The following is a 27058-nucleotide window of genomic DNA, read 5'->3' as shown; positions in this document are numbered from 1 at the left end:
CCGCCCCCTCCCTCTCGTTTCTTTCCCTGTTTTTCTCCACTTCGCGTTTTCTTCCCTAAATCCACCCCCCAAGAAAAAAAATCCCACACCGCAGCTGCTTATTTTTAGCAGCCAATGGGGCTGGAGGAGGGAAAAACCTGCAAAGAGAGGAAAAGAGGGAAAAAAATACATATAAATATCCTGTCCGGAGCCAGAGCCGCCTCCGGGGCGCACGGGGAGCGCGGGCACGGGGGGCGCGGGGGGCGCGGGCACGGGGGGCGCAGGCACGGGGGGCGCGGGCACGGGGGGCGCGGATATGAGGGGTGCGGGCACGGGGGGCGCGGGGGGCGCGGGCACGGGGGGCGCAGGCACGGGGGGCGCGGATATGAGGGGCGCGGGCACGGGGGGCGCGGGCCCGCGGCTGCTCCGCGCGCTGCTGCTGCTCCCAGGTAACTCACCCAGCGCGGCCGGGTTTGGGGGGAAAAAGGGGTATTTTGGGAAAAAAGGTATTTGGGGAAAAAAGAGGTGGTTTTGGGGAAAAAGAAGGAGGCGGTTTTGGGGAACAAGAGGTGGTTTGGGTGTAGAGCGGCGGATTCGGGGCCGGGCAGAGCGGTGCCCGTTAACCCGCGCGGAGCCCCACGCGCCGGGACCGCGCGCCTTGGGGAAAAACCGCCCGGTTTCGGGTCCTTTTCCTCCTCGCTCTGTATTTTTGGGGTTGGGGGGAGCGGGATAAACTACCCGCCCCCCTCCCCGGGTTTGTGGCCGTGGGGGTTCGGTGTTGGTGGGAACGGAGCCAGACTCGGTTAAAAGGAATTAAAAAGAACAACTCTAACGGAAAATCTGCGCGTTTTGGGGAAGAAAACAGATAGAAAAGGTGGTTTTGTGCTCTTCCTCCCCCCTCCAGGGGGGCAGCGCGGGCACGGCCCCCCCACGGCGCTGCCCCCGCCCGCCACGCGGGGACTTCGGGGTGCTGCAGGACGCCTGGGTCCGCGGGTGCCGCCCCTCAGGGTGTCCCCCCCCAGGGCTGTGCGTGGGGTTCAATGTCGACGTGAGGGACCCGCAGCTGTTCCTGGGGCCACCAGAAGCCCAGTTTGGCTACAAGGTGCTGCAGCGCGTGGACGGCGGGGAGAAGTGGTGAGTGGGGGACACGGGGACCCGCCCGGGACACCCTGTGGGGCAGGGGAGCTGGGGGGGGAGGGGGGCAAAGCCCACCCCTGTGTGTTTTTGGGGCAAGAACCGGTGTTTTAAGGGCCGCCGCGGTTTGTGCTTTGCCGTGACGCAGCGGGGGGGACACACATGAGAATAAGGGTCCCACGGGTAAACCGGGGGGGCCCCGGGGCTTGGGACGCGGATCAAAGGCAGGACAGACAGACAGCTGGACAGCCAGACAGACGGAAACCGCCGGGGCCGGGGGCGGAAGCGCCGTGGCGCGGGGCCGGGGCCGTGGGCGGGCAGGATTTGGGCATTTTCCCCCAAAACCACCCACGCGGTGACAGTGGCGCTGCCCGTGACCCGCGTCCCCTCGCCACGTCCCGCAGGCTGCTGGTGGCGGCGCCGTGGGACGGGGACGGCCAGGGCGACGTCTACAAGTGCCGCGTGGGACCCCCCAACGCCACGTGTGACAAAGCCAACCTCGGTACCGCCGCGTCACGCGGGGGCGGCAGCGGGGCTGGGGGGGCACCGCGGTGCTGACCCCGCCTCTCTGTCCCTGTCACCGAGGGTCCACAACCCCCCTGCTGGCCCCTCCCCACCGCGGCCACCTCGGGATGACCCTCCTGGACTCTGGGGACGGTGGATTCGTGGTGAGAGGGGAAACTGAGGCACGGCGGGTGCGGGGGGGCCGGCTTGGGCTTTGTGTCCCCATGCGTGTGTCCCCATGTGTCCCCGTGTGTCCCCATGCGTGTGTCCCCATGCGTCCCCGTGTCCCCCGGCAGGCGTGTGCCCCGCTGTGGTCCCAGACGTGCGGCACCTCCGTGTTCAGCACCGGCGCCTGCGCCCGCCTGGACGGGGACCTGCGCGCGGTGGGGACGATGGCGCCCACGGCTCAGCGTGAGTGGGACGGGGGGACGGGCGCAGGGGTGCGACGCCGGTGCCGGGTGTGACCCGCCGGTGCCAGCCACGTCCCCCCCCAGGCTGCTCCACCTACATGGACATCGTCATCGTCCTGGACGGCTCCAACAGCATCTACCCCTGGGTGGAGGTGCAGAACTTCCTCAGCAACGTGCTCAGCAGGTTCTTCATCGGGCCCGGGCAGATCCAGGTGAGCCGGTGTCCCCAGGGCCATAACAGTGTCCCCAGGGCTGTGACAATGTCCCCATGGCCATGATGGTGTCCCCAGGGCAATACCATCATCCCTAGGGTGATGCCACCATCCCTGGGGTGATGCCATTGTCCCCAGAGTGGGTGCTGAGGGATGGTTTTTGGGGTGGATATTTTGGGGGGATGGTCTCGTGGGTGTTTGGGGTCTGACCCGTCCCGCGCAGGTGGGGGTGCTGCAGTACGGGGAGCACGCGGTGCACGAGTGGGCGCTGGGCCGGTACCGCTCGGCGCAGGAGGTGGTGGAGGCCGCCCGGAACATCAGCCGGCAGGAGGGACGCGAGACGCGCACGGCCATGGCCGTCCGCACGGCCTGGTGCGCCGCGGGCCGCGCCGGGCTCGGCGCTGGGGCCGGGATTTGGGGCAGGACTGGTCTTGGGGTCAGGGTTGGGGTTGGGGTTGGGGTTGGTGTTGGGGTTGGGATTTGGGGTTGGGATTTGGGTTGTAATTGAAGTTGGGATTTGAGTCAGGATTGGTCTTGGGGTCAGGATTGGGGTTGGGATTTAGGTTGGGATTTGGCTTGGGATCAGGGTTGGAATTGCAGTTGGGATTGGGATCAGGATTGGGGTTGGGATCAGGAGTTGGGTTGGGTTTGGGATTGGGGTTGGGACTGGGGTTGGGATCAGGACTGGGGCTGGGATCAGGGTTGGGTTTGGTTTGGGGTTGGGGTCAGAACTGCAGTTTGGATCAGGATTGGTCTTGGCATTGGGGTTGGGACTGGTGTCAGAACTGGGATCAGGATTAGGGTCGGATAGGAGCTGGGGTGGGGATTGGTGTCAGGCTCAGGATCAGAGTCAGGATGGATTCGGGATCAGGGTTGGGACTGGGATCAGGATCAGTCGAGGCTGGGATTGGGGTCAGGATCAGCATCAGAACTGGCGTCATGGTTGGATTTAGGACTGGGACTGAGGTCAGGGTTGGGACCAGGAGGGAAGTTGGGCTCAGGGCCGGGCTCAGGGCCGGGCTCGGGGCTGGGCTCAGGGCCGGGCTTGGGGTCAGGCTCAGGGCCGGGCTCAGGGCCGGGCTCGGGGCCGGGCTCGGGGTCAGGCTCAGGGCCGGGCTCAGGGCCGGGCTCGGGGCCGGGCTCGGGGTCAGGCTCAGGGCCGGGCTCAGGGTCTGGCTCGGCCTCGCCGCCCCGCAGCACCGAGGCGTTCAGCGCCGAGCGGGGCGGGCGGGCGGACGCCACGCGGCTGATGATCGTGGTGACGGACGGGGAGTCGCACGACGGCGAGGAGCTGCCCGCGGCGCTGGCCGAGTGCGATGCGCGCAACGTCACCCGCTACGCCATCGCGGTGAGCGCCCGGTGCGGGTCCCCGTCCCCCGCGGCCGCGCCGGGGCCGGGCCGGGCTTGTCCCCAACGCGGCGGTGCCGCAGGTGCTGGGCCACTACCTGCGCCGGCAGCAGGACCCCGAGGATTTCATCCGCGAGATCAAGTTCATCGCCAGCGACCCCGACGAGAAGTATTTCTTCAACGTGACGGACGAGGCGGCGCTGAACGACATCGTGGACGCGCTGGGCGACAGGATCTTCAGCCTGGAAGGTGACGGGGCTGGAGCCGGGGGGCAGGGTGAACAGCTGGAGCCACATCTGGAGGAGTAACGTCCCCCCCCGCCCCAGGCACCCCCGGGCACAACGCGAGCTCCTTCGAGCTGGAGATGTCCCAGATCGGCTTCTCCGTCCACCCCCTGGAGGTGACGCCGCGGGACGGGCAGGATCGGGCCCGGGGGGGCGGGGGGGTGCACAAGTGGAAAGTCCCATCCCGGGGCCGTGTGTCACCGTCCCGGGGCCGTGTGTCACCTCCCGCCGGGCGCTGAGTGTCCCCAGCTGGGACAAGCCCCGTTTCGGGGGATTTTGGGGCGGGTGAGGCATCGCCACGTCCTCGAGGCGTGTGATGTGTGTCCCCCCCGAGCCGCCGTGTCCCCCCTGAGCCACCGCCGTGTCCCCCCTGAGCCACCGCCGTGTCCCCCCTGAGCCACCGCCGTGTCCCCGCAGGACGGGCTCCTGTTCGGGACCGTGGGCGCCTACGACTGGGAGGGGGCGGTGCTGGAGGAGAGCGGGCGCGGGCGCATCGTGCCCCCCCGCAGCCAACTGCGCCCCCACTTCCCACCCCGGCTGAAGAACCACGCGGCCTATTTGGGTACGGGGGTGTCCCAGGGCGGGGGGCCCCGGGGTGTCCTGAGGGATCTGGGGTGACCTGGGGGTGTTCCGTGTCCCTGGGATGCTCCATGTCCCAGGGGTGCTCCATGTCCCTAGGGATGTTCTGTGTCCCCAGGATGTTCCGTGTCCCCGGGATGCTCCATGTCCCTGGGATGCTCCATGTCCCCAGGATGCTCCATGTCCCCAGGATGTTCCATGTCCCAGGGGTGCTCCATGTCCCCAGGATGCTCTGTGTCCCAGGGATGCTCCATGTCCCCAGGGATGCTCCATGTCCCCAGGATGCTCCATGTCCCCAGAGATGCCCCCAGCCCGGGGACGCCATGCAGACCCGTGCCACTCGGTGCCCTGGTGACACGGGGTGACGAGCAGCCCGTCCCGCTCTGTCCCCAGGTTACACCGTGTCCTCGCTGCGGCTGCCGGGGGGGCAGCGGCTGCTGGTGGCCGGCGCCCCCCGCTTCCAGCACAAGGGCAAGGTCATCCTGTTCCAGATGGCCACCACGGGCGCCCTGACGGTGGCCCAGGCGCTCACGGGGGAGCAGGTGGGAGCTGTCTGGGGGGGGACAGGCAGCCACGGGAGGGGGTTCAGCCTCATGGCCCCCCCATTGTCGGGCAGATCGGCTCCTACTTCGGCAGCGAGGTTTGTCCCCTGGACGTGGACGGGGACGGCGTCACCGACGTGCTGCTGGTGGCAGCGCCCATGTACCTGGGGGCGCAGGGCAGGGAGACGGGGCGCGTGTACCTGTACCGCGTGGGGCAGGTGAGCGGGGCTGCGAGGGGGTGCTGGGGGTGCGGCTGCTTTGGGGGGATGCAGGGGTTTGGGGGGTACAGGGGTTTTTGGGGATACAGGGGTTTGGGGGGTACATGGGTTTGGGGGGTACAGGGGTTTGGGGGGTACAGGGGTTTTTGGATGTGCAGGGTTTTTGGGGTGATGCAGGGGATTTGGGGGATGCGGGTTTTTGGGGGCTGCAGGGGTGTGGGGGGCATAGGGGTTTTGGGAGGGGTGTGGTGGGTTTCTGGGGACTGGGGAGGACACAGCAGGGTTGGGGGGTTGCAGTGGGTTTGGGGGGTCGCAGCGGGTTTGGGGGGACACAGCAGGACCAGGAGGGGACCCCCAGCCCAGGGTCCCCATTGTGCCCCGTCCTCGGTCCGCGCCGCAGCGGCTCCTGTCCCCCGCGGGGACGCTGCGCCCCGAGCCGCGGCCGCAGGACTCGCGCTTCGGCTTCGCCATGGCCGCGCTGCCCGACCTCAACCACGACGGGCTCGGCGACGCCGCCGTGGGGGCCCCGCTGGAGGGGGGGCACCGCGGCGCCCTCTACATCTTCCACGGCGCCCCGGGGACCCTGCTGCTCCAGTACAAGCAGGTGAGCTGGCACTGGGAGCACTGGGAGCACTGGGAGCACTGGGAGCACTGGGAGCACTGGGAGCACTGGGAGCACTGGGGCCCGGGGTGCGGGGGGGACGCAGCGGCGCACGAACCGGCGCGAAGCCCCCGCTGCCCCCAGCGCGTGGAGGCGGCGGCGCTGGCGCCCGCCCTGCGCTACTTCGGGCGCAGCCTGGACGGACGGCGGGACATGGACGGGGACGGACTGGTGGACGTGGCCGTGGGGGCCCAGGGCGCCGCGGTGCTGCTGCGGTGAGTCCCGGGGACGGGGACACAGTGGGGACACAGTGGGGACACAGTGGGGCCGCCCTGCCCGGCGGGACCCTGCTGGAGTCCCCCCATGCCTTGGTTTTCCCCTGTGATGTGAGGATGGATGTCACCGTCCCGGTGGTGATGTCACCGTCCTGGTGGTGATGTCACCATCCCAGTGGTGACGTCACTGTCCCGGTGGTGATGTCACCGTCGCGGTGGCGATGTCCCTCGCCAGCTCCCGGCAGATCGTGCAGGTGAACGTGTCGCTGTCGGTGGAGCCGCCGGCCATCAGCGTCATCCAGAGGAACTGTCACCGCGGCGGCTCCGGCGCCGTCTGCCTGCGCGCCAGGATCTGCTTCCGCACCAGCACCCGCGCCCGGGGACAGCGGGACAGGGACATCGGTGAGTGCCGGGGACCGGGGGACGTGCCAGCTGGCTGGGCCTGGAGCGTCCCTGGGTGTCACCGGAGCGTCCCAGGTGTCCCCGGATCACCCCAGGATGTCCCCAGCCCCTCGGGTGTCCCCAAACCCCTGACCCCCTTCCCTTCCCGCCCCCCAGCGCTGCGGTTCAACGTGTCCCTGGAGGAGGGGACCCCGGGACCCCGCGCCGCCTTCGACTCGGGCGCGCGGCGCCTGCTGCGGCGTCACCTGGAGCTGCCGCTGGGCCGGCAGAGCTGCCAGCGCGTCCCCTTCCACGTGCTGGTGAGTCCCTGCCCTGGGGACACCGCGGGGTCCCCTCCCCGGGACGCCAGCGGCATTTCCCGCTGGGGGCTCACGGGGACCCTCCCCAGGACACCTCGGATTATCTGCGTCCCCTCGGCGTCACCGTCACCGTGGCCATGGCCGAGGACACCGGGCCGGTGTTGGATGAGGCGTCACCCACCACCATCCGCAAACTGGTGGGTGCTGGGGGGTACTGGTGGGGGGCTACTGGTGCGTCCTGATGGGTTCTGGTGGGTCTTGGTGAATTACTGGTGGGTTAGTGGTGGGTTACTGGTGAATTACTGGTGGGTTAGTGGTGGGTTACTGGTAGTTACTGGTGGGTCCTGGTGGGTCCTAGGGGGTTACTGGTGGGTTCTGGTGCATTCTGGGTTACTGGTCGTTACTGGTGGACACTGGTGACCAGCTCCTCACCCCCCTCCCAGGTCCCCTTCTTCAAGGACTGTGGTGAGGACAACGAGTGTGTCACCGACCTCGCGCTCAGGGCCACCATGGACATCACCGGCTCCAGGTACCGGCTGTGCCGGGGTGTCCCGGGGTGTCCCCGGGGTGTCCCCGGGGTGTCCCCAGGGGTGTCCCCAGGTGTCCCAGGGTGTCCCCAGGTGTCCGGGGTGTGTGACCGTCTCCGCAGGCAGAGCCCCCACGTGCTGCGCCGGGGCCGCAGGAAGGTGACGGTGACGGCGTCGCTGGAGAACCGGGAGGAGAACGCGTACAACGCCAGCCTGGGCCTGCGCCTGTCCCCAAACCTGCTGCTCGCCAGCCTCGCCGCACGGGTGCGGCCGCAGCGTCCCCAAACACCCGCAGCGTCCCCAGCACCCGCAGTGTCCCCAAACACCCGCAGTGTCCCCAAACACCCGCGGTGTCCCCAGCACCCGCAGCGTCCCCAAACACCCGCAGTGTCCCCAAACACCCCCGGTGTCCCCAGCACCCGCAGTGTCCCCAAACACCCACAGTGTCCCCAATAACCTGCATGCATTATCCCGTCCTGTGCCCCATGGGGAAGGTTGGGGTCTCACCGGCCCCATCCCCAGTTTATCCCGGTTCGGGGTGGTGGGGGGTCCGTTTGGCCACGTCTGTGTCCCCCCAACCATCACAGGTGGGTATTTGGGGTCCATATGGGTCCCCGAGCCCATCCTGGTGGGAATTGGGGTCCATTGGTGCCCCCAACCCGTTCCAGCTGGGAATTAAGGGTCCGTATGTCCCCCCACCCCTTCTGGTGGCACTTAGGGGTCCACATGTGTCCCTCCACCCCTTCTGGTGGGAACTGGGGGTTCCTTTGTCCCCGTATGTGTCCCCAACCCATCCTGGTGGCACTTGAGGGTCCTTTTGACCCCGTATGTGTCCCCAAGCTTTTCTAGGTGGGAATTTGAGGTCCCTTTGTCCCCATACGTGTCCCCAACCCATCCTGGTGACGTTTAGGGCTCCGTTTGGCCCCATGCGTGTCCCCCACCCCCGGCTGGGCTCCATGTCCCCCCCCGTGCTCACCCCATGTCCCCGTCCCCCAGGACCCCGGCGCGGTGAAGCTGGAGTGCGCGGCGCTGCCCGGTCACCGGCGCCTCTGCAGCGTCGGGCACCCCGTGTTCCGCTCCATGGCCAAGGTGGGGGACCCAGACCCCCCGGGACCCCCCTGTGCCCCCCAGCCCCCCCTGCACCCCGAGGACCCACCGTCCCCCGTGTCCCCAGGTCTCCTTCACCCTGGAGCTGGAGTTCAGCTGCTCCGTCCTGCTCGACCGCGCCGAGGTCACCCTCGAGGCCACCAGGTAGGGACGGGGGGTTTGGGGACACCCTGGTGGGGGGGGCTCATGGTCCTCCCGACCCCCCACGTCCGTGTCCCTGCAGCGACGGCACCGAGGTGACCCCGGAGGACAACGTGGTCCGGCTCTCCGTCCCCATCCGCTACGAGCCCGAGCTCTTCCTCGCCAGGTGGGCGGGGGGCGCTCTGGGGGGTCCGGGGGGTGGTCCGGGGTGTCACCGCGCTCTGTCCCCGCAGCGATGCCGCCCTGCGCCGCTACGAGCTGCAGCCGCCCGGCGCCCTCCCCCACGGCCCCGGCCCCGAGTTCACGACGACGGTGACGGTGAGGAGACGCGGGGGGTGGGTTTTTTTGGGGGGAGGTCCCGCCTCACCCCGCTGTGTCCCCCCCCGTCCCCAGGTGCAGAACTTGGGGTGCTACGCGGTGCGGAACGTCACCCTGCGCATGGCGCTGCCAGCCCTGGGCTTCGGCCGCGTCCCCCTCCTCTCGGTCACCCGCGTCCTGGCCGACAACGTGAGTCCCCCCACGATCTGGGCTTTGGGGGGGGTCCCTGTGCCCCCCGTGATGGTCTCAGCCCCTCACCCCCCCCCAGGCCACCTGCACCCTGCGGCCGCCCCCTGAGGACAAGGGGAGCGTGGTCCCCGTGCACCCCCAGGACCTGCTGCGCGTGGACCGGCTGGTGAGCATCACCCCCCCCGAGATGGGGATCTGGGGGCTGGGGGTCCCCAAGATGTCACCCCCGTTTGTCCCCAGGACTGCGGCAACACCTGGTGCCAGGAGCTGAGCTGCCGGCTGGGCCGGCTGGAGCGCGGCGGGGGGGTCTCGGTGCAGCTCCTGCGCTCCATCCACACCGAGTTCTTCCACGGGGTGAGGAGGGGGCGACGGGCGACCCCCCCCCCAAAACCTGCGGGTGTCAAACACAACCCGAACCCCAACTTTCCCCCCCAGGCGAAGTTCAAGAGCGTGCGGGTGGTCAGCAGCGCCTGGCTGGGCGCCCCGGGCAGCCGCGTGCTGGCGCTGGAGGAGGGGGCGCAGCGCAGGGAGGTGGGACCCCCAAACCCCCCACCCCCGAGTTGGGGTGCGGGACTGTGGGACCCCCCCATGCCCCCCGACCCCCGAGTTGGGGTGCGGGGCTGTGGGACCCCCCTGTGCCCCCCGTGTCGTTTGCAGGTGGTGCTGGAGATCAGCCGGGCCAGGCGGGTGCCCGTGTCGCTCTGGATCCTGGTGGGGAGCGTCCTGGGGGGGCTGCTGCTCCTCGGCCTCATCATCTTCTGCCTCTGGAAGGTGACGGGGGGTCCGGGGGCGCGGGGGGGGCGGGAGCGCTGCCCTTCATCCCCACCATCCTCCCCCTCTCCCCAGCTCGGCTTCTTCGCCCGCAAGAAGCTGCCGGAGGAGGAGGAGGAGGAAGAGCAATGAGGGCCGGGGGGGCCCCGGCGCTGCCAGGGGGGACCCGCGGGGGCTCGGGCCCCCGTCCCCCCCGACGCCTCCGGATTGTGCTGGTCGGGGATGCAGCAACGTGAGGGCGGGGGGCGCGGGACCCCCAGAGCGGGACCCCCAGTGTGGGACCCCCAGAGCGGGACCCCCCAGCGGGACCCTTTGTGTGGGACCCTCAAAGTGGGACCCCCCCCCCCAGCGGGACCCCCAGCACTGGGGGCGTGGAGGTGGGAAAACGGGGCGAGACCAGCGGCTCCATCAATAAAACTCGTTTGGTGTTGAAATGCGCGGGGGGGGCCCTGAGGGGGCTCTTTGGGATCCGGGCGGGATCCGGCACGTTCCTCCCCAAAATGACCCCCCAACAACCTTCCCCCGCGTGTTTTCTTTATAAAGTCCTTTATTTGACGGAATGGCAAACAGAAACCCCCGGTTAAACTCGAGGCCGCGGTGCACCGGGCACGGTTAGGCGGGACTTACCTCTCCCTTAGGCCGAGTTTAACCCCCCGCGGCGGGGGGCGGGTTTATCGGGTGCCGTAAGCACAGACGGTACCGGGACGATAAGAACGCGGGTGAGACGTGACACGAGTTAAAAAAAGGAACAAAACGTCCCCAAAATGAAGAGATGCTCTGAGATGCAGGGCCGGGGGCCGGGGGGGGATGGCTCAAGGGGCCGGGAGCGGCGCCCTCGCCGTGGTCCATGAGACGAGGCGGCTGCGGGACCCGCGGGGACGGGCCAAAACTACCCCAAATAAACAAAAAATGAGTCTGCGAGATGCAAACCCCGCCGGGGGGGGGACACCGGGACCCTGCCGCCCCCTCGAGAAAACGACCAAACGCTTCTCAAGAGGAACACGGGCAGAGCGCCCCCGCGCCATCCCGCCCCCCGGCTCCAGACACCAGGGAGAGATCCCCATCACCCGAGGGGCCGCGGGGCCAGGGGGGTGTCCCCCCAGCGCCCCCCAGCCCAGGGCTTTCCTCGGGTACCAAACCAAGTCAAAACCACCCCTAGAAAGGCCGGAATGTGGGACGAGAGGCGGCGGCTGCCACGCGGTGTCGGGAGCCGGGACGGTGGTGCCGGGGGCGGGGGGGGCCCTCCCGCCTCTATTTCCTGCTACTTTGGGGTGTTGTTGTTTCCGTGCGCCCCCGGTCAGAAAGTCCATCGGTCGTGCGCGCGGCTGTCGCTGCCGGCGCCGCCGGGCGTCTGTCGCGTCGAGTCCTCCCCCTTGAGGCTTTTCCTGCAGACCGGACACGTGTCGTGCTGCAAAGAGCCACCACAATGAGAAAACGGCACCGGGGGGGCCCGTGGGGCTGGGGGGGCGCGGGGGCTCTTACCAGCTCCAGCCAGGGCACGATGCAGCTGCTGTGGAAGAGGTGGCTGCAGGGCAGCTGCCGCACCTGCTCGGCCGGCGCGTAGTCCTCCTTGCACACCGGGCACTCCAGACCCGCCTCTGCGCCCACGGAGAGCGGCGTCACCGCGGCACGTGGCGTCACCGCGGCACACGGCGTCACCCCGGCGCGCAGCATCACCGCGGCGCGCAGCATCACCGCGGCACGTGGCGTCACCCCGGCGCGCAGCATCACCGTGGCGCGTGGTGTCACCGCGGCGCGGGGCGTCACCCCGGCACGCGGCGTCACCGCGGCACACGGCGTCACCCCGGCGCGCGGCATCACCCCGGCGCGCGGTGTCACCGCGGCACACGGCGTCACCCCGGCACGCGGCGTCACCGCGGCGCGCGGCGCCGGCTGCAGGGCCCCCCCGGCTCAGCCCACAGGTGCCACGGGTGCTGTGTGCACCACGTGTGCCACATGTGCCGCGTGTGCCACAGGTGCGTGTGTGCTACATGTGCCGCGGGTGCCGCATGTGCCGCGGGTGCCACGTGTGCCACGGGTGCGTGTGTGCTACATGTGCCGCGGGTGCCACATGTGCCACGTGTGCCACGGGTGCCGTGTGTGCCGCGGGTGCCGGGAACCAGATCCCAAAATAGAGCGAATTGAGGGGTGGAGCTGCCAACATTCCTCGTGGTTTTGAGGCTGATGCCAGTGACGCCAAAACCCCGTGAGTGTGTGTGTGTGTGTGACGGTGGCACCGATGTCGCGACCGGGGGGAATGTTGAGCCACCGCCTCACTGGGGTCAAGAGGCAAAAACCAGAATCTGATGCGGAAATTCGGTGGGAATCCATTGGGAAATGGGTGGGAAACCAGTGGGAATTGGGTGCGAATTGGGTGGGAATCGGGTGGGAATCGGGTGGGAATCCGGTGCTTGGGGCTGGGGCGGAGGGAACGGCTGCCGGGATAGAAAAGGCACCGGACAAAAATATCCGTGGTGGAAACGGCATTTTTGTGGTTTAGGGAGCGTTTGGGCGGCAGCAACAGAGCGGGCGGGGACAGAGCGGAGGGGACAGGGTGGGCGGGGCAGGGCGGGATGGGGACGGTGTCACCGCTGTCACCTACCGACTTGCTCCTGCGTGACCGGCACCGTGGGCAGGGACGAGATCTTGTCCTTGTCGGCCGGGGGCGGCCCCGTGTTCTCCAGCTGCCCCAGGAGCTGCGCCAGGAAAAAGAACACATCACCAAACGTGGCACCAAACACACCCCGGCCCTGGGGACGCCCCTGCACCCCCAGAGTGACACGAGTGACCCCGCGGGTGCTTCCGCCGGGTCTGACCTGGGTGACGATGGCGTCCAGGCCGCTCTGTCCCCACGCGTAGTCCCCGGGGTTGGAGTGCAGCATCCCGCTCCTGCGCGGCACCGCCGGTCACCCAAAGCGCCGCGGCCGCGCCACAACAGCCCCGGGGCTCGCGCCAAGAGCCGCGGAGCTGCGGGGCGGTCACCGAGCGGGTCACGGCCGCGGTGGCGCCGCGCTCGGTACTCACCACGAGAACGGGTGTTGGGCGCCCGGGACGGCCGAGCTGGCGAAGAACCCCGCGAAGATCTGCTGGATGATCCTGGACCGGAGGAGACGGGACGGGCACCAGCAGAACAGGCACAAAGAGAACAGGCTGAGCGGAAACACCGCGCGGAGAGCGGACAGAAACCACCGCTCCCCACCGCGCGGCTCCGACTTGGGCCGCAAAGCACAAACGTGAATTTTCTGAATCAAAAAGTCCCGTATGACGAGCGCCGTGACCCCGTTTTCTCACGTTTCTCACCCAAATGCCGTATTTTAGCGCTGATAGAAAGGGGAAAGGCGAGGGAGGCTCTTACCCTTCGATGGCGGGGGAGCGGTCGGGCCGCGAGCTGCCGCGGGGCCGGTACCGGCGCGTCACCGGCAGCCGGGGGGGGCGGCCGGGCCCCCAGAGCTCGGGCTGCGCCGGGGGGACCCGCTCGGGCTCCCGCTCCGGGTCCAGGGCCCCCCCGCTCAGGAACGGGCGGAAATCGGGGAAGAACATGGTGTGGTCCAGGTGGTCCCAGAGCTGCGGGAGGAAGGGGGAGACGGAGGTGCCGGTGGCTGCGGCAGGGCCGGCGGGGACGCGGAACCCGCGCGTTTCCATCCGGCATCACCGCCGAGCCCCGGCCGGCACCGTGCGCCGCGACGCCCGGGCAGCGGCCAAACCACAGACCCCAGACCCAGGGGGTTTCGGACAGGTTTGAGTCCTGAGGGCCAGGCTGCCGCCAAGGGCTGCTTTGGGACACACACCCGGAGCTGCCGGGCGCCGGTGGGTTTGGGCAGCGCAGAACGCGGCCCCGGCGCCCCCGGAAAGGCAGGAATCAGGTCGGCACCCGTTTCTGAACACACCCGCGGGCGGCAGGGTTTCCTTCCGCGGGCTCCAGACACGCTTTCATTTATTATTAATGCCTGGAGCCGTTTCCATTGACCTCCTGGAGCCGTTTGTAGAGCCAGACGGGGGGCGGGGGGCGGCCGCTGCGTCCCCCCAACACCGGCCAGAAAGCGCCGGGACTTTGTCCCCGAGACAAACCCAAAGGGAATTCCAGGCGTTTGTGGCACTGAACCTGGTTTTGCTGCGGGAGCTCCAGCGCCACAAACCCCAAAACCCCTGGTGGAGGAGCCGCCGCCGCAGACACCGGGAGGACCCAAAACCGGCTGAAACTCCCCAAAACCCAAAATCCGAAGGGCAGTTCCTGAGGAGCTGGGGCGGCCGCACCATCGCGTGTAAAACGAGCAGAACCAGGGAGGCAAACTGACCTCTGCGAAGTGCGTGGACGCGCCGTCCTCAGCGCCGCCGCCGGCCAGGAAACTGCGGGAGACAGCGGGTGAGCGGAACGCGCCCGGGGGACGCGGGGCCCGCCCTGCGGGCACCGGAGCTCAAACAGAGCAGAGGGAGCGGGACGCGGCTCCAGAGGAACGTGACATTCTTTCAGCAGAATGGGACGTTATTTCAGCAGAATGTGACATTATTTCAGCGGAGCGCGGCGCAAAGTCAAACGCGGCCATGACAAAGGCTCAGGCAGCAAAGCCCAGCTTAACTGCTCGGCTCTGACCCAAATAAAGCCGTTTCCGCAGGAATTCATCACAGCTGAATGTGAAAAGCGCCGAGGCGCCGCTTCACATCCCAACTTTGTTCTGCTGGGCAACCAGGGCCCACATTTTAGAGAGAAAAGGGTGTTTTCTATGTCAAGCTGAGAGGCTGGAGAAGGAAAAGGACCCCAAGAGTCGCTGCGGTTCACGCTCACCTCCTAAAATTATCACATTTTCACTCCAATAGACCAAAGAGAAAAGGCCCCAAAACCCCCAAAGCGCTTTGTTCGCGGGATGTTGTACCGTCTTAATCCACAACCTGGGAACCTTCCCAAACCCCCGTGACGGTGGCTCCGGCCGCTCAGATTCTCAGCCTCGCGGGGGATTAAATCCGAATTCACACCGATCAATACGTTTTTATGCCCGTTCCTGATTTTCGCCCCGTTGCCCGCCGTTCTCAGAGGCTTTTTGGAAGGGTTTTAGACCCTCAAAGCCCCGAGCAGCGTTACCTGGCGTCGTCTGTGACCTCCTCGATGAAGCCGGACTCGCACCGGGGGCACGTGTACTCCTGGAAGCGCCAAACGCCGGCGTCAGGCACCGAACCGGGAGGGGCCGGCCACGCGTCCCCGGGCTGGCCCTGAGCCCGGCTTAGCGCACCCGGACCAGCAAAGCCGCGGCTGCCCAGCGCAGGGGACGCGGTGAGGACGGGGCTGGGGACCAGGACACGGGGCTGGGGACCAGGACACGGGGCTGGGGACAAGGACATGGGGCTGGGGACCAGGACACGGGGCTGGGGACCAGGACACGGGGCTGGGGACAAGGACACGGGGCTGGGGACCAGGACACGGGGCTGGGGACCAGGACACGGGGCTGGGGACAAGGACACGGGGCTGGGGACAAGGACACGGGGCTGGGGACCAGGACACGGGTTTGGGGACCAGGACACGGGGCTGGGGACCAGGACACGGGGCTGGGGACAAGGACACAGGGCTGGGGACCAGGACACGGGGCTGGGGACCAGGACACGGGGCTGGGGACAAGGACACGGGTTTGGGGACCAGGACACGGGTTTGGGGACCAGGACACGGGGCTGGGGACCAGGACACGGGGCTGGGGACAAGGACACGGGGCTGGGGACCAGGACACGGGGCTGGGGACCAGGACATGGGTTTGGGGACCAGGACACGGGTTTGGGGACCAGGACACGGGTTTGGGGACCAGGACACGGGGCTGGGGACCAGGACACGGGTTTGGGGACAGGTGATGTATTGAACACCGGGGCCGGCGCAGGCTCCAACTCCACGCTTTAAGACCCAATCTGTGACAATATGGGGGCTTTTGGGGTCACCCCTGTCTGTGGGGGCTTTTGGGGGGTCACCCCATCTCTGGGGTTTATTTTGGGGGATTTTCACTCCTCTCTATGGGGTTTTTGGGGGTCACTCCCACCTGTGGGGTTATTTTGGGGGTTCACCCCACCTGTGGGGGTTATTTTGGGGGGTCGCCCCTTTCTGTGGGGTCTTTTGTGGGGTCACTCCCACCTGTGGGGGTTTTCTGGGGGGTTTCACCCCATTCTGTGGGGTTTTTTGGGGGTTTCACCCCTCTCTGTGGGTTTTCTGGGGCTGTCACCCCATCGGCGGGGCGCGAAGGGAACGGCCCTTCCCGGGGAGCTCCGGGGGGACCCGGGGCACGGACACCCCGATGTGCCCGCGGGTGGGGGACACGGACACCCCGATGTGCCCGCGGGTGGGGGACACGGACACCCCGATGTGCCCGCGGGTGGGGGACACGGACACCCCGATGTGCCCGCGGGTGGGGACCCGGGACCGGCCCCCCCGGGACAGGCCCGGCCCGGCCCCGCGGCCCGGCGCTCACCGGCAGCTTGGGGCTGACCTGCCCCTTGCAGCTGTGGCAGAAGAATCGGTGCTGGGACACGGCCGCGGCCTCCGCCATCTTCTCTCCCTGCCGTCAGTCCTCCGCCGAGCCAGCGAGCCGCCGGGTAGAGCGCCCGCGGAACGACCGTGCTAGCCTCCCACTTCCGGCGCGCTCGCCTGGCCCGGGCCTCCAGAGCGGCCAACGGGGCGCGGCCGTGCCGAGGGAGGGCGGAAGTAGCGGGCGGAAGGAACCGGAAGCTCCCGTTGCCATGGTGGCCGCATGGGCCTAGGCCGGGCCTGGGTAAGTGAGGCCTGGCGGGGGGGACACGAGGGACCAGCCGTTAGTCTCCGCAGGGCGCTCGGAGGGACCCGCCGCGATGACGCAGGCGGAGATCAAGCTGTGCTCCCTCCTGCTGCGCGAGCACTTCGGGGAGATCGTGGAGAAGATCGGGACGCAGCTGGTGCGGACGGGCGGGCAGGCGCTGCGGGGCATCGCCGGCGACACCGGGCTGCTGCCCGACCAGGTGCGCCGCGGCTCGCGGGTGACCGGGCAACGCCGGGAGAACGACAAACATTACAGCTTTGCCTCTTATAAATTATAATAGTAATAGTAATAATCATCACGAGGTGGGTTTTGTTCAGCGAGAGGGATGTTTGTCACTGCCATCTCCCTTAGGAAGGAGAGCGTGGCTCTGGCTCTGTGGGGAGCGAAGGGCGCGGAGCCCAGAGCGATGGGTCAGAACGTCACAGCGTCATTGTGGTTGGAAAAGAGCTTTAAAATCCTGGAGTCCAGGGTTACCCCCCCGGCACTGCCCCGCGTCCCGAGAACCCCATCGCTGTGTATCAGCCCTCCAGCGCCGCCGGGGCCGCCTGTCCCAGCGCCCTCAGAACCCCATCGCTGTGTATCAGCCCCTCCAGCGCTCCCGGGGCCGCCTGTCCCAGCGCCCACAGCCCTTGGGGAGAAATCCCCCAGAACCCACCTCAATGACGTGTCGGGGACAGGGCGGTGGCACAAACAGCGGCAGCTCAGCGGCCGTGCGGGGCTGAGCACAACGGGGGCTCCCGGCCCCCCTGTCCCCGCAGGTGAAGAAAGCGCTCTGCGTCCTGATCCAGCACAACCTGGTGACGTTCCGGCTGCCGCGCCGGGGCTGCGTGGAGTACGAGGCGCAGTGCGGGCGCATCCTGTGCATCCTGCGCTACCCGCGCTACATCTACACGGCCAAGACGCTGTACGGCGACACGGGCGAGCTCATCGTGGAGGAGCTGCTGCTCAACGGCCAGCTCACCATGAGCGCCGTGGTGAGGAAGGTGGCCGACAGGCTCACCGAAACCATGGAAGGTGGGAAGCTCTGCTGCTTCGGTTAAAAGATAAACGGGGTGCGGAAGCCGGGGGGGGTTCAGGAGCCGGTTTTGCGCTTTGGGCTGTGTCAGCAGCCTCGGACGTGGAGAAGGAGCCACCCAAAGCGGCCGCGTTGCCGAGATGCTGCCCCCCCAGCCCAAAGCGGCGTCCGAGCAGCGCGGTCGTGGCGGTTCCCTGGGGACCGCGGTGTCACCTCGTCCCCTGCGGCACAACTCGGTGCCACCGTCTTTCTCTTGCGTCCCAGACGGGAAAACCATGGATTACGCTGACGTCTCCAGCACCTTCGTGCGCCTGGTGGACACGCACTTTGTGCAGAGGTGCCCGCTGGTCCCCGAGGGTCCCCAGAGCCCCGAGGTGCCGCCTCCCCCGGCACCCACCCTGGTGAGCAGCGACAAGGACATGTACACGGTGCCGCGGCTCAACCTCGTCGGTGAGGAACCCCGGGCTGGGGGGCGTTTGGGAAGCACCGGAGACCCCAAAGCGTTGGTTTTTAAAGCAAACGCTGCGTTCTTGGCAGGGAAAGGGAAGCGGAGACGATCGTGCGAGGAGGAGGACGGTGAACCCCGGGCCAAGAAGCAGAAGCAAGAGGGAGAAAGCTCCGAGGTACCGGGAGGCTGAAGCCACGTCACCCTCGCTGCTGCTTGGCCCTCAGTTCCGTGGCTCTTTCCCCTCAGTTCCGCGGCTCTTCCCCCTCAGTTCCGCGGCTCTTCCCCCTCAGTTCCGTGGCTCTTCCCCCTCAGTTCCGCGGCTCTTTCCCCTCAGTTCCGCGGCTCTTTCCCCTCAGTTCCGCGGCTCTTTCCCCTCAGTTCCGTGGCTCTTCCCCCTCAGTTCCGCGGCTCTTCCCCCTCAGTTCCGTGGCTCTTCCCCCTCAGTTCCGCGGCTCTTTCCCCTCAGGCTCCCCCCGACGACGGCATTTACTGGCAGGTCAACATCGACCGCTTCCACCAGCATTTCCGCGACCAGGCGATCGTCAGCGCCGTGGCCAACCGCATGGACCAGGTCGGTGCGTTTGAGGGACTCGAGCCCCTCGGGACGGAGGTTCCTCACCCTGCAGCTCTTTCCTTTGCCCGACACTGCAGACCAGCAGCGAGATCGTGCGGACGATGCTGCGCATGAGCGAGGTCACCACGTCCTCCGGCGCGCCCTACACGCAGCCGCTCTCCTCCAACGAGGTCGTCTCCGCGCCCGCGCCCTGAAACACCCCAACATTTGACACCCCAGTTATCCCATTTTCCCCATTGATATCCCCCTTGTTGCCCTCCCGCAGATATTCCGGTCTCTTCCCGCCGGGTACAACATCGTGAAGCAGGTTCTGGACCAGTACCTCACGCTGCTGGCGGACGACCCCGTGAGTCTCAGCGCGAGGGAAAAGCCGTTTCCTGCCGATATTTAAAAGATGCCGAAAGCGATAAAACACAGCAGATGTTCTTAGGCTGTTGAGATCGGAGAAATATATATTTTTACATAAAATCTTTGTATCTTTACAATCACAATTTTAAGGAGATCAGGATTTTTGTTGCTTTGGGACACACTGAATTCTATTTTTAATGTTCTCTTGCAGCTGGAGTTTGTGGGTAAATCCGGAGACAGCGGCGGGGGCATGTACACCGTCAGTATCTTTTGGGGGTGAAACACCCAACCCGGCGCTTTCCGGTGCATAAATCAATTCCCAAGCGTTTACCCCTTGACCTTGACCTCAACCAGACCTTCACAAGGCCCTGGCGTCCCTGGCCACGGCCACCCTGGAGTCCGTCATGGAGGAGAGGTAGAAACGCCGTTTTTTCAAGACTTTTGCCCCTGTTTCCCCTCCCCCCTCACCGGTGTTCCCGCCCCGCTCAGGTTCGGGTCCCGCTGCGCCAGGATTTTCCGGTTGCTCCTGCGCAAGAAGCACCTGGAGCAGAAGCAGGTGGAGGATTTCGCCATGATCCCGGCCAAGGAGGCCAAGGAGATGCTCTACAGAATGCTGTCGGAGAGCTTCGTGTCCCTGCAGGTGAGCGCGGCCGCGGGCCGGACACGGACACGGGGGCGCGGGCTGGAGAGCGGTGGGGGACACGCGGCTCGGTGACATCCCCCCCACAGGAGATCCCCAAGACCCCGGACCACGCGCCGTCACGCACCTTCTACCTCTACACCGTGAACGTCCCCGCGGCCGCGCGGATGCTGCTGCACCGCTGCTACAAGGTAGCGTGGATCTCCTCCTCCTCCTCCACCACACATGGTTCTTCTCCTTCTCCACCGCCACGTGTGGTGGTTCTTCTCCTCCTCTTCCACCACCATGTGCAGTTCTCCTCCTCCTCCACTTCATGCGGTTCTTCTCTTTCTCCTCCACCACCACCATGTATAGTTCTTCTCCTCCTCCTCCTCCTCCACCACACATGGTTCTTCTCCTTCTCCACCACCACACATGGTTCTTCTTCTCCTTTTCCACCACCACGCGTGGTTCTCCTCCTCCTCCTCCTCCACGCGTGGTTGTGTTTGGGGTTCCGTTTGGGGCGGGGGTGTCACCCCTGTTCTCTCCCTTCCCCGCAGAGCGTGGCCAACCTGATGGAGCGGCGCCAGTTCGAGACCAAGGAGAACAAGTGAGCGCTGGGGGTCACGGGGCTGGGGGGGTTGTGGGGACACGCTGAGGCCGCCGTGTCCTGGTCCCGTCCCCAGGCGGCTGCTGGAGAAGTCGCAGCGCGTGGAAGCCATCCTGGCCTCCATGCAGGCCACGGGCGCCGAGCCCGCGCAGCTGCAGGAGATCGAGGAGATGATCACGGCCCCCGAGCGCCAGCAGCTGGAGACCCTCAAACGCAACGTCAACAAGTGAGCGCCGGGCGCGGGGCCGGGGGCGCGGGCTGGGGACAGCGTCCTCACCGCTGTGTGCCCCCAGGATCGACGCCAGCGAGAACCAGGTGGATGAAACCATCTTTGTGCTGGAGTCCTTCATCGAGAGCACCGTGAAGAGGCCCTGAGGGGCGGGGGGGGGACATGGAGGGGACAATAAAGCCAAGATCACCCATTCTGCCGAGTTTCCCGCGTCCCCAGCCCGCCCGGGGCCGCCGACAGGGGGCGCGCTCGCCTGGCGGGAAGGCCCCGCCCCTTCCGGGAAGACGGAGGCCCCACCCTCTCCAGACCCCGCCTCTCGAGGGAAGACCACGCCTTTAGGCCCCGCCCTTTCCCCGGCCACGCCCCCCGCAGCGGCCATGGCGGGAACGCTCAGAAACCCCCGAATTCCGTCCTTGCGCCCCCGTTTCCCCCCGACGGCGGCTCCTCCCGCCGCGGTTTAATCACCTTTATTGCAGCGAAATACCGGCGGCGGGTACAAGGAAACAGGACAACCGCCCAAGCGGAGCGGTGTGCGCGGCTCCCGGACCGGCCCCTCGCCCCCGGTCCCGGTCCCGGTCCCGGTCCCGCCGCCGCTCGGTTCCCGCTCTCCCCGGTCGCACCTTCAGCTCCGCCGCCTCCGCCACCTCAGGACACGGCAGCGGCGCCGCCGGAACTGCGGGCACACCGCGCAGGCGCAGAGCACGCCCACTCCCTTCGCCACGCGCACTTATCAACACGCCCACCTCCCACCACGCCCACTTCTCGCCGAGCCCACGCCCGCTGATTGGTCGCCACGCCCACTAATCGTTTGTCACGCCCACTGACGATTCACCACGCCCCCGCTCCTTGTGGCCACGCCCCCGTGGTGGGAGGGGCGGCTCCGAGCTTCCCGTACGGAGCGGGTGCTGTATGGGGACGTGTAGGGACCGGTGCTGTATGGGGCTGATTCTATACGGGGCTGGGCTGCTCGGGGATTGGTGCTATGTGGGACTAGCACTATATGGGGCTGGTCCTGCATGGGGACCAGTCCCAGCCTGAACTCTGCCCAGCCCGTGGCAGGTGCCATGAGCCCCCCACCCCAGAATCAGCTGCTGGGTACCCCTGGGGCAGGCCCCCCCCCAGGACCCCCAGCTCAACCCTCCCCAAATCCAGCCCTCTCGGCTGCAGATGGGGACACGGAACGGGGACACAGGACGGGGACACAGGACAGGGACACGGCATGGGGACACACGGCTTCTCCAGTTTAATGGCTCGGGGGGAGCGATGGAAGCGGGTCCGATCCTGCCCCCCACTCCCCTGTCCGCAGGATCCGCAGCAGCATGGCGTGCACCCCCTCGTCCATGAAGCCCTGTGGGGAGCAGAGCTTGGCCATGGGGGGTGACCACAAGTTGTCCCCACCACATGTCAGCCCAAAACAAGGGGGACAGGGGGCCCCACCTGGGCAGCGTGGAGCAGGTGCGTCCTATAGACGGCTACGATGTCCCGGTGGTTTTTCTCCTGGACCTGAAGAGGAGAAGCAGAAGGTGGGGACGGGTGACACGAGGTGACAGGGGGTGACACGAGGTGACGGGGGGTGACACGAGGTGACGGGGGGTGACACGAGGTGACGGGGGTGCTGGCGCCCACCTCCAGCTGGAGCTGCAGCCGCGCGTTCTGCCCGCGGAGCCCCAGCACCTCGGCCGACAGCTTCTCCGTCTCCACCAGCAGCTTCTTCATCTGCGGGGGACACAATGTCAGGGTGCTGGGGGGACCAGCCGCCCCCTGTCACACCCTGGGCTTGTCCCTTTGGTCCCCATCTGCTCCCAGGCCCTGGGACATGGACTCGAGTGGGGAGAAGGTCCTGGTTGTCCCCAGAGGTCCCCTGGGCAGCCCCTGCCCCCCCAAATGTGGGTCCCCAGGGTGTGGGGATGGGGAAATGCTGGGGTGGGGTGGGTGACAGGGGGACAGTGATGGGAACAGTGGCAGGAAGGGGACAGTGATGGGGACAGTGATGGGAAGGGGGTGGTGATGAGAAGGTGGTGGGGACAATGAGGAGAAGGGGCCCCTGTCCCGCCCCACCGGGCCCTCACCGTCGCGTCCTTGTCACGGCAGGCGCTGGCCAGCTGGCCCGCCCGGGCCCGCAGGGTCCCCAGGCTCCGCTCCAGCCCCGACACCTGCTCCTGCAGCTCCAGCTCCCGCTTGGCCGCCATCACTGTCACCTCCTCCTGTGTCACCTCCACCGCTGTCACCTCCTCCGGCGCCCGTGCCAGCTCCACCGCCCGCCACTGCTCGGCACCGCCGTTGTCACCGCGGCGCTCCCGGCCGCGCAGGGCGGTGACGGTGACGCTGAGCCGCTCCAGCAGCTGCCGCGCGTGGGCAGCCGGTGCCATCCCCAGCTCCTCAACCAGTTCGCCCAGTGCAGCCTCCAGCTCAGCCAGTAGCCCAGCCCCGGTGTCCCCACGGGTGCCATTGCCACCACCATGGGTGCCACCACCATCCCTATGTGTGCCATCACCATCCCTATGGGTGCCATCACCACCGCCATGGGTGTCAACACCACAGGTGCCATCACCATCATCATGGGTGCCATCACCTTGGGTGCAACCATCACCACCGCCATGGGTGTCAACACCACAGGTGCCATCTCCACGGGTGCCACCACCATCATCATGGGTGCCACCACCGTGGGTGCCATCACCCCCGCCATGGCCGCCGTCCCCGTCCATCTCGGCGATGAGCCGCAAGGCCTCCTGCTGGGACCGCACCAGCCCGTCCAGCTTGCGGTGCAGCTCCCGCAGGACCCCGGCGCCGGCGCCGCCCGCCTCCCGCATGCGCTGCCCCACGCCGTCCCGCAGCGCCACCAGCTCCCGCGCCAGCGCCGCCATGCCGGGCCCCGCCCGTGCCGCCCCGGCGCGGCCGCGCTGCCGCAGCCCCCGCAGCTCCCCCTGCAGCCGCTCGCGCTCGCGGCCCAGCCGCACCAGCTCCCCCAGCAGCACCCCATTGCTCGCCCGCAGCTCCTGCAGCTCCTGCTCCACGTTCACCCCCTCCCTGCTGGTCACTGGGCTCCGGGATGGCCCCGTGTTGGTCACTGGGCTCTGGGATGGCTCCATGTTGGTCACCGGGCTCCAGGATGGCCCTGTGTTGGTCACCGGGCTCTGAGATGGCTCCATGTTGGTCACTGGGCTCTGGGATGGCCCCGTGTTGGTCACCGGGCTCTGGGATGGCTCCATGTTGGTCACTGGGCTCTGGGATGGCTCCATGTTGGTCACCGGGCTCCGGGATGGCTCCATGTTGGTCACTGGGCTCTGGGATGGCCCCGTGTTGGTCACCGGGCTCTGGGATGGCTCCACGTTGGTCACTGCGCTCTGGGATGGCTCCATGTTGGTCACCAGGCTCTGAGATGGCCCCACATTGGACACCGGGCTCTGAGATGGCCCCATGTCGGCCACCAGGCACCGGGCCGGCTCCGTCCCGGCCTGCGCCCCCTCCCGCCGCAGCGTCTCCAGGAGGGCGCGGGCGCCCCGCAGCGCCTGGGCGTGGGTGTGGTCGGCGCGGCCCAGCGCCCGCTCCAGCGCGGCCGCCAGCTTCTCCCAGGCCGCCAGGCTGCTCCGCACGGCGGCGGCCGACACCACCTCGTAGTGCAGTTTGCCGCGCAGCGCCGCCTCCACCTCGCGCCGCAGCGCCCGGGTGCGCGCCAGGGCCGCGGCCCTCGCCGCCCGCAGCGCCGCGCACTCGTCCCCCAGCCAGGCCAGGAACGGGGCCAGCGCTGCCGCGCCGGCGTCCCCACCCAGCCACGGCGCGGCACCGGGGCCCGCGGCCGCCGCCTCCTCCTCCTCGGCCACCATCCTCTTCCTCAGCTCCTCCAGGAGGGCCAGGCAGGCGCCGTCCTCGTCCCCATCGCCGGCGGCTCCGCGGCCGGGCAGGAGCGGCGCCAGCTCCCGCACCCGCTGCCGGATGGCGCCGGCCGCCCTCGCCAGCCGCCGGCACTGCCTGCTCTTCCTCGCCAGCCGCTCCCGCAGCCGCCGCACCCGCTGCTCTTCATCCTGCTCCTCCTCCTCCTCCTCCTCGCTGTCCGGCGTCTCCTCGCCCTGCGCTGCGCCGGGGCCGCTCGCCGCTGGGGGGACAAGAAACGAGCCCCTTTCTTCCCTGTTCTCCACGTTTTTCCCCTAAAATGAGGGAAGCGGGTGGCGGGGGCCTCACCTGCGCCCCCGGCGCGGTGCCCGGGGTCCGTGTCCCCCGCGGCCGCCCCGTGGCGCAGCAGCAGCTCGGCCGAGTCGCGGCTGCCGTGCTCGCGGGCCAGCGCCAAGGCCGTCCTGCGGGACGGGGGACGCGGTGACCCGTGGGGACAAGGGACAGCGCCGGAGCTGCCTTTGCGTGGGGCATCTCCAGGGTCCCCGCTGAGCCAGCACCCAGGGGGTGCAGAGCAGAGAAACCCCCTCCCCGCCGCCCCCACTGTCCCCCTGTCCCCGCGGCACCCACTTGTTGTCCTTGTCGCCCAGGCGGGGGTCGGCCCCCCGCTGCAGGAGCTGCGCGCAGATGGCAGCGTGGTTCCCCCGCGCCGCCAGCATCAGGGGCGTCTGTCCCTGCTGGGGGGACACGAGGCTGCTGCCACCCCCGCCGTCCCGGCTGCCCGGGCAGCCCTGTCACCCCACTCACGGCGTCGGTGACGTCCAGCAGGGCCTCGTGGTCGCAGAGCAGGAGGACGCTGGAGGCGCAGCCCGAGGAGGCTGCGGGGCGAGGGGGTCAGAGGGCACCCCCAGAACAGCCTTCGTCCCCCTCCCGGTCCCAGCCCGGTTTGGGGGCCCCCACCGCTCACCAGCCCAGTGCAGGGGGGTCCGGTTCTGCGCGTCCACGTGGTCCTCGTTGGCACCGTACTGGGGGGACAGCGGGCAGGGACTGTCCCCGAGCGGGGAGCAGGACCTGCTGTCCTGCCCTGCCCCTCCCCATCCCCATCCCTGTCCCCTTCCGCGTCCCCGTCTCCATCCTCATCCCTGTCCTGCTATCTGTCCCCATCCCTGTCCCCATCTCTGTCCCCATCCCTGTCCATGTCCTTGTCCCTGTCCCCTACCTGCAGCAGGACCTTGACACACTGGGGCTGGCAGGCGATGGTGGCCAGATGCAGCGCGGTGCTGCCTGCAAGAGACCCGCGGGCTGGGGACGTTGGGGACAGCGGGGACGCAGCCGCAGGGAACGCCCCCAGGGGACATCTCGCCTTGGGGACACGTCACCCTGGCTGGGCAGGACAGGGCGCTGCCCAGCGCCGGGGGCGCGGGGCTGGGGGTGCTCACGCAGAGGGACACGGGGATGGACGCTGTGTCTGTCCCCCCACGCCGGGCGGTGTCCCCAGCGTGTCCCCCGCTCACCGTCATCGTTCCTCTCGTTGACGGGCGCCCCGTGCGCCAGCAGCAGCGTCAGGCACTCGGTCAGACCCCTGGACGCAGCCAGGTGGAACCTGCACGGCAAGAGGGGTTGTGACCCACGGCAGCGCCCGGGACCCCGCGTGTCCCCGCGTGTCCCCGCGCCCCCCGTGACGTACGCGGACTGTCCCGCGGCGTTGAGCTTGGCGGGCCGGGCGGCTTTGCGGGCGGCCAGGGCGGCCACCCTGCCCACGTCCCCCCTCTCCACCGCCTCCAGCAGCTTCTGGTCCTGCTTGGTCCAGCTCTCAACCTGGGGGGGACAAGTGACACCCCCGTCCCAGCCCACCAAGGGGCGAGGGCAACAGTGGCGCGGCTTCCCCGGGACCGGCGCGGCGTCCCTGGGCCAGCGCCTCTTCTGGACACGTCCCCCCACGGGCCCCCCTGCCGCGGCGCCGGAACGCGCCGGCGCTCCCCCACAGCGGCTGCTCCGGGGGCTGGGGCGCTGGGGACCCCGAGCCCGGCACAGCCCGGCCCTGGGCGAGGCCGCCAGCGAGTCCCTGCCTGCGCCCGCCCGGCTGGTTTGGCGAGCCGTGCCGCGCCGGCTGCGCCACGCTGCGGGGGGGCACCGGCACCGAGACCGCACGGGAGCCGGGACCAGCTCTGGGGTGGGTGGCCGCGAATTGGGGGTCAGGGCTGGGTGTCTGGGCTGGGACTGGGACTGGGCTGGGATTGGGATTTGGGCTGGGATTGGGGTCGGGATTGGGGATGGGATTGGGGTCGGGATTGCAGCCGGCGCCAGAATTAGGACTGCAGCTGGCACTGGGGATGGGATTTGGGCTGGAGCTGGGATTTGGGCTGGAATTTAGGCTGGGATTTGGGCTGGGATTCAGGCTGGGATTTAGGCTGTGATTTGGGCTGGGATTTGGGCTGGGATTTGGGCCGGGACAGGACAGCAGCTGGCACTGAGCCCCATGGCCGCTGCAGCCCAGGACCGGCGGGCACGGGGGGGCCGTAGCGTCCCCTCACCCCAAACGCGCCCCCAGCCCCCCCGCGCCGCGGCAGCACCCACGGGGGAGCGCAGGACCGGGTGCCGCCCCATCCGGCCGGGGGACGGGGACACACTCACCGCCACCTGCGAGCTGGAGCAGGAGAACATCCGCCTCATGGTGGCCGAGGTCGCCGGGACCCTCGCCGGGGCGGGAGCCGCGGCGCCGGGTGCGCGGGTGCGGCGCCGGGAGCGCGTCCTCCGCCGTCACCGCGTCCCTCCCGCGCCGGG

At 68.3% G+C, this 27058-nt stretch overlaps 5 protein-coding genes across 8 annotated transcripts in view; 2 read left to right on the top strand and 3 right to left on the bottom strand.

The window, feature by feature from the left end:
- Positions 1 to 16349, bottom strand: part of BOLA1 (bolA family member 1) — a 70532-nt gene extending 54183 nt beyond the window's left edge. Inside the window, exon 1 of the mRNA XM_082073364.1 lies at positions 16346 to 16349. The gene's annotated coding sequence lies outside the window, so the exon portion shown is untranslated. The remainder of the gene's footprint in view (positions 1 to 16345) is intronic.
- On the top strand, positions 362 to 10394 carry ITGA10 (integrin subunit alpha 10). Of its 2 annotated transcripts, none has more exons than XM_082073332.1 (30): positions 362 to 428; positions 1002 to 1113; positions 1518 to 1615; positions 1699 to 1781; positions 1914 to 2028; positions 2112 to 2239; positions 2463 to 2611; positions 3437 to 3587; positions 3700 to 3835; positions 3913 to 3986; positions 4288 to 4432; positions 4843 to 4991; positions 5066 to 5209; positions 5610 to 5813; positions 5955 to 6085; positions 6321 to 6487; positions 6644 to 6786; positions 6876 to 6983; positions 7230 to 7315; positions 7436 to 7577; positions 8310 to 8402; positions 8488 to 8564; positions 8644 to 8727; positions 8795 to 8879; positions 8955 to 9068; positions 9148 to 9234; positions 9309 to 9422; positions 9504 to 9599; positions 9726 to 9839; positions 9915 to 10394. In XM_082073332.1, the coding sequence occupies exons 1-30, from the start codon at positions 365 to 367 to the stop codon at positions 9969 to 9971; spliced, it is 3450 nt and encodes a 1149-aa protein (XP_081929458.1). In that variant the 5' UTR covers positions 362 to 364; the 3' UTR covers positions 9972 to 10394. The 2 variants fall into 2 exon arrangements, with proteins under 2 accessions (XP_081929458.1, XP_081929457.1); XM_082073331.1 differs by having other exon boundaries at positions 3670 to 3835.
- RNF115 (ring finger protein 115) lies at positions 10369 to 16438 on the bottom strand. 2 transcript variants are annotated; one of them, XM_082073361.1, is made up of 9 exons: positions 16298 to 16438; positions 14917 to 14975; positions 14135 to 14186; positions 13195 to 13403; positions 12864 to 12935; positions 12656 to 12728; positions 12442 to 12535; positions 11322 to 11437; positions 10369 to 11247 (listed from the first exon to the last, which is right to left on the bottom strand). In XM_082073361.1, exons 1-9 carry the CDS (start codon positions 16355 to 16357, stop codon positions 11137 to 11139), a joined length of 846 nt encoding a protein of 281 aa, XP_081929487.1. In that variant the 5' UTR covers positions 16358 to 16438; the 3' UTR covers positions 10369 to 11136. The 2 variants fall into 2 exon arrangements, with proteins under 2 accessions (XP_081929487.1, XP_081929486.1); XM_082073360.1 differs by having other exon boundaries at positions 16280 to 16420.
- Positions 16439 to 16546: 108 nt separating this feature from the next.
- Positions 16547 to 20637, top strand: POLR3C (RNA polymerase III subunit C). Of its 2 annotated transcripts, none has more exons than XM_082073337.1 (14): positions 16547 to 16802; positions 17362 to 17577; positions 17883 to 18068; positions 18156 to 18241; positions 18533 to 18637; positions 18718 to 18810; positions 18906 to 18986; positions 19200 to 19251; positions 19343 to 19403; positions 19478 to 19628; positions 19718 to 19819; positions 20168 to 20217; positions 20294 to 20443; positions 20511 to 20637. In XM_082073337.1, exons 1-14 carry the CDS (start codon positions 16559 to 16561, stop codon positions 20590 to 20592), a joined length of 1659 nt encoding a protein of 552 aa, XP_081929463.1. In that variant the 5' UTR covers positions 16547 to 16558; the 3' UTR covers positions 20593 to 20637. The 2 variants fall into 2 exon arrangements, with proteins under 2 accessions (XP_081929463.1, XP_081929464.1); XM_082073338.1 differs by having other exon boundaries at positions 17362 to 17617.
- Positions 20638 to 21668: 1031 nt separating this feature from the next.
- ANKRD35 (ankyrin repeat domain 35) lies at positions 21669 to 26947 on the bottom strand (the record flags this gene model as incomplete). The annotated part of the gene is made up of 12 exons (XM_082072920.1): positions 21669 to 21794; positions 21884 to 21949; positions 22073 to 22162; positions 22516 to 24539; positions 24626 to 24738; positions 24905 to 25011; positions 25082 to 25152; positions 25242 to 25299; positions 25494 to 25558; positions 25789 to 25877; positions 25962 to 26092; positions 26909 to 26947. 12 exons carry the CDS (start codon positions 26945 to 26947, stop codon positions 21690 to 21692), a joined length of 2958 nt encoding a protein of 985 aa, XP_081929046.1. The 3' UTR covers positions 21669 to 21689.
- Between the last annotated feature and the right edge of the window lie 111 nt (positions 26948 to 27058).

Source organism: Streptopelia decaocto, assembly GCF_964273445.1.
Source record: "Streptopelia decaocto genome assembly, chromosome: 26".
Classification (NCBI taxonomy): Eukaryota; Metazoa; Chordata; class Aves; order Columbiformes; family Columbidae; genus Streptopelia; species Streptopelia decaocto.
The sequence above is the reverse complement of the archived record's forward strand: the minus strand, read 5'-3'. Positions and strand labels throughout refer to the sequence as shown.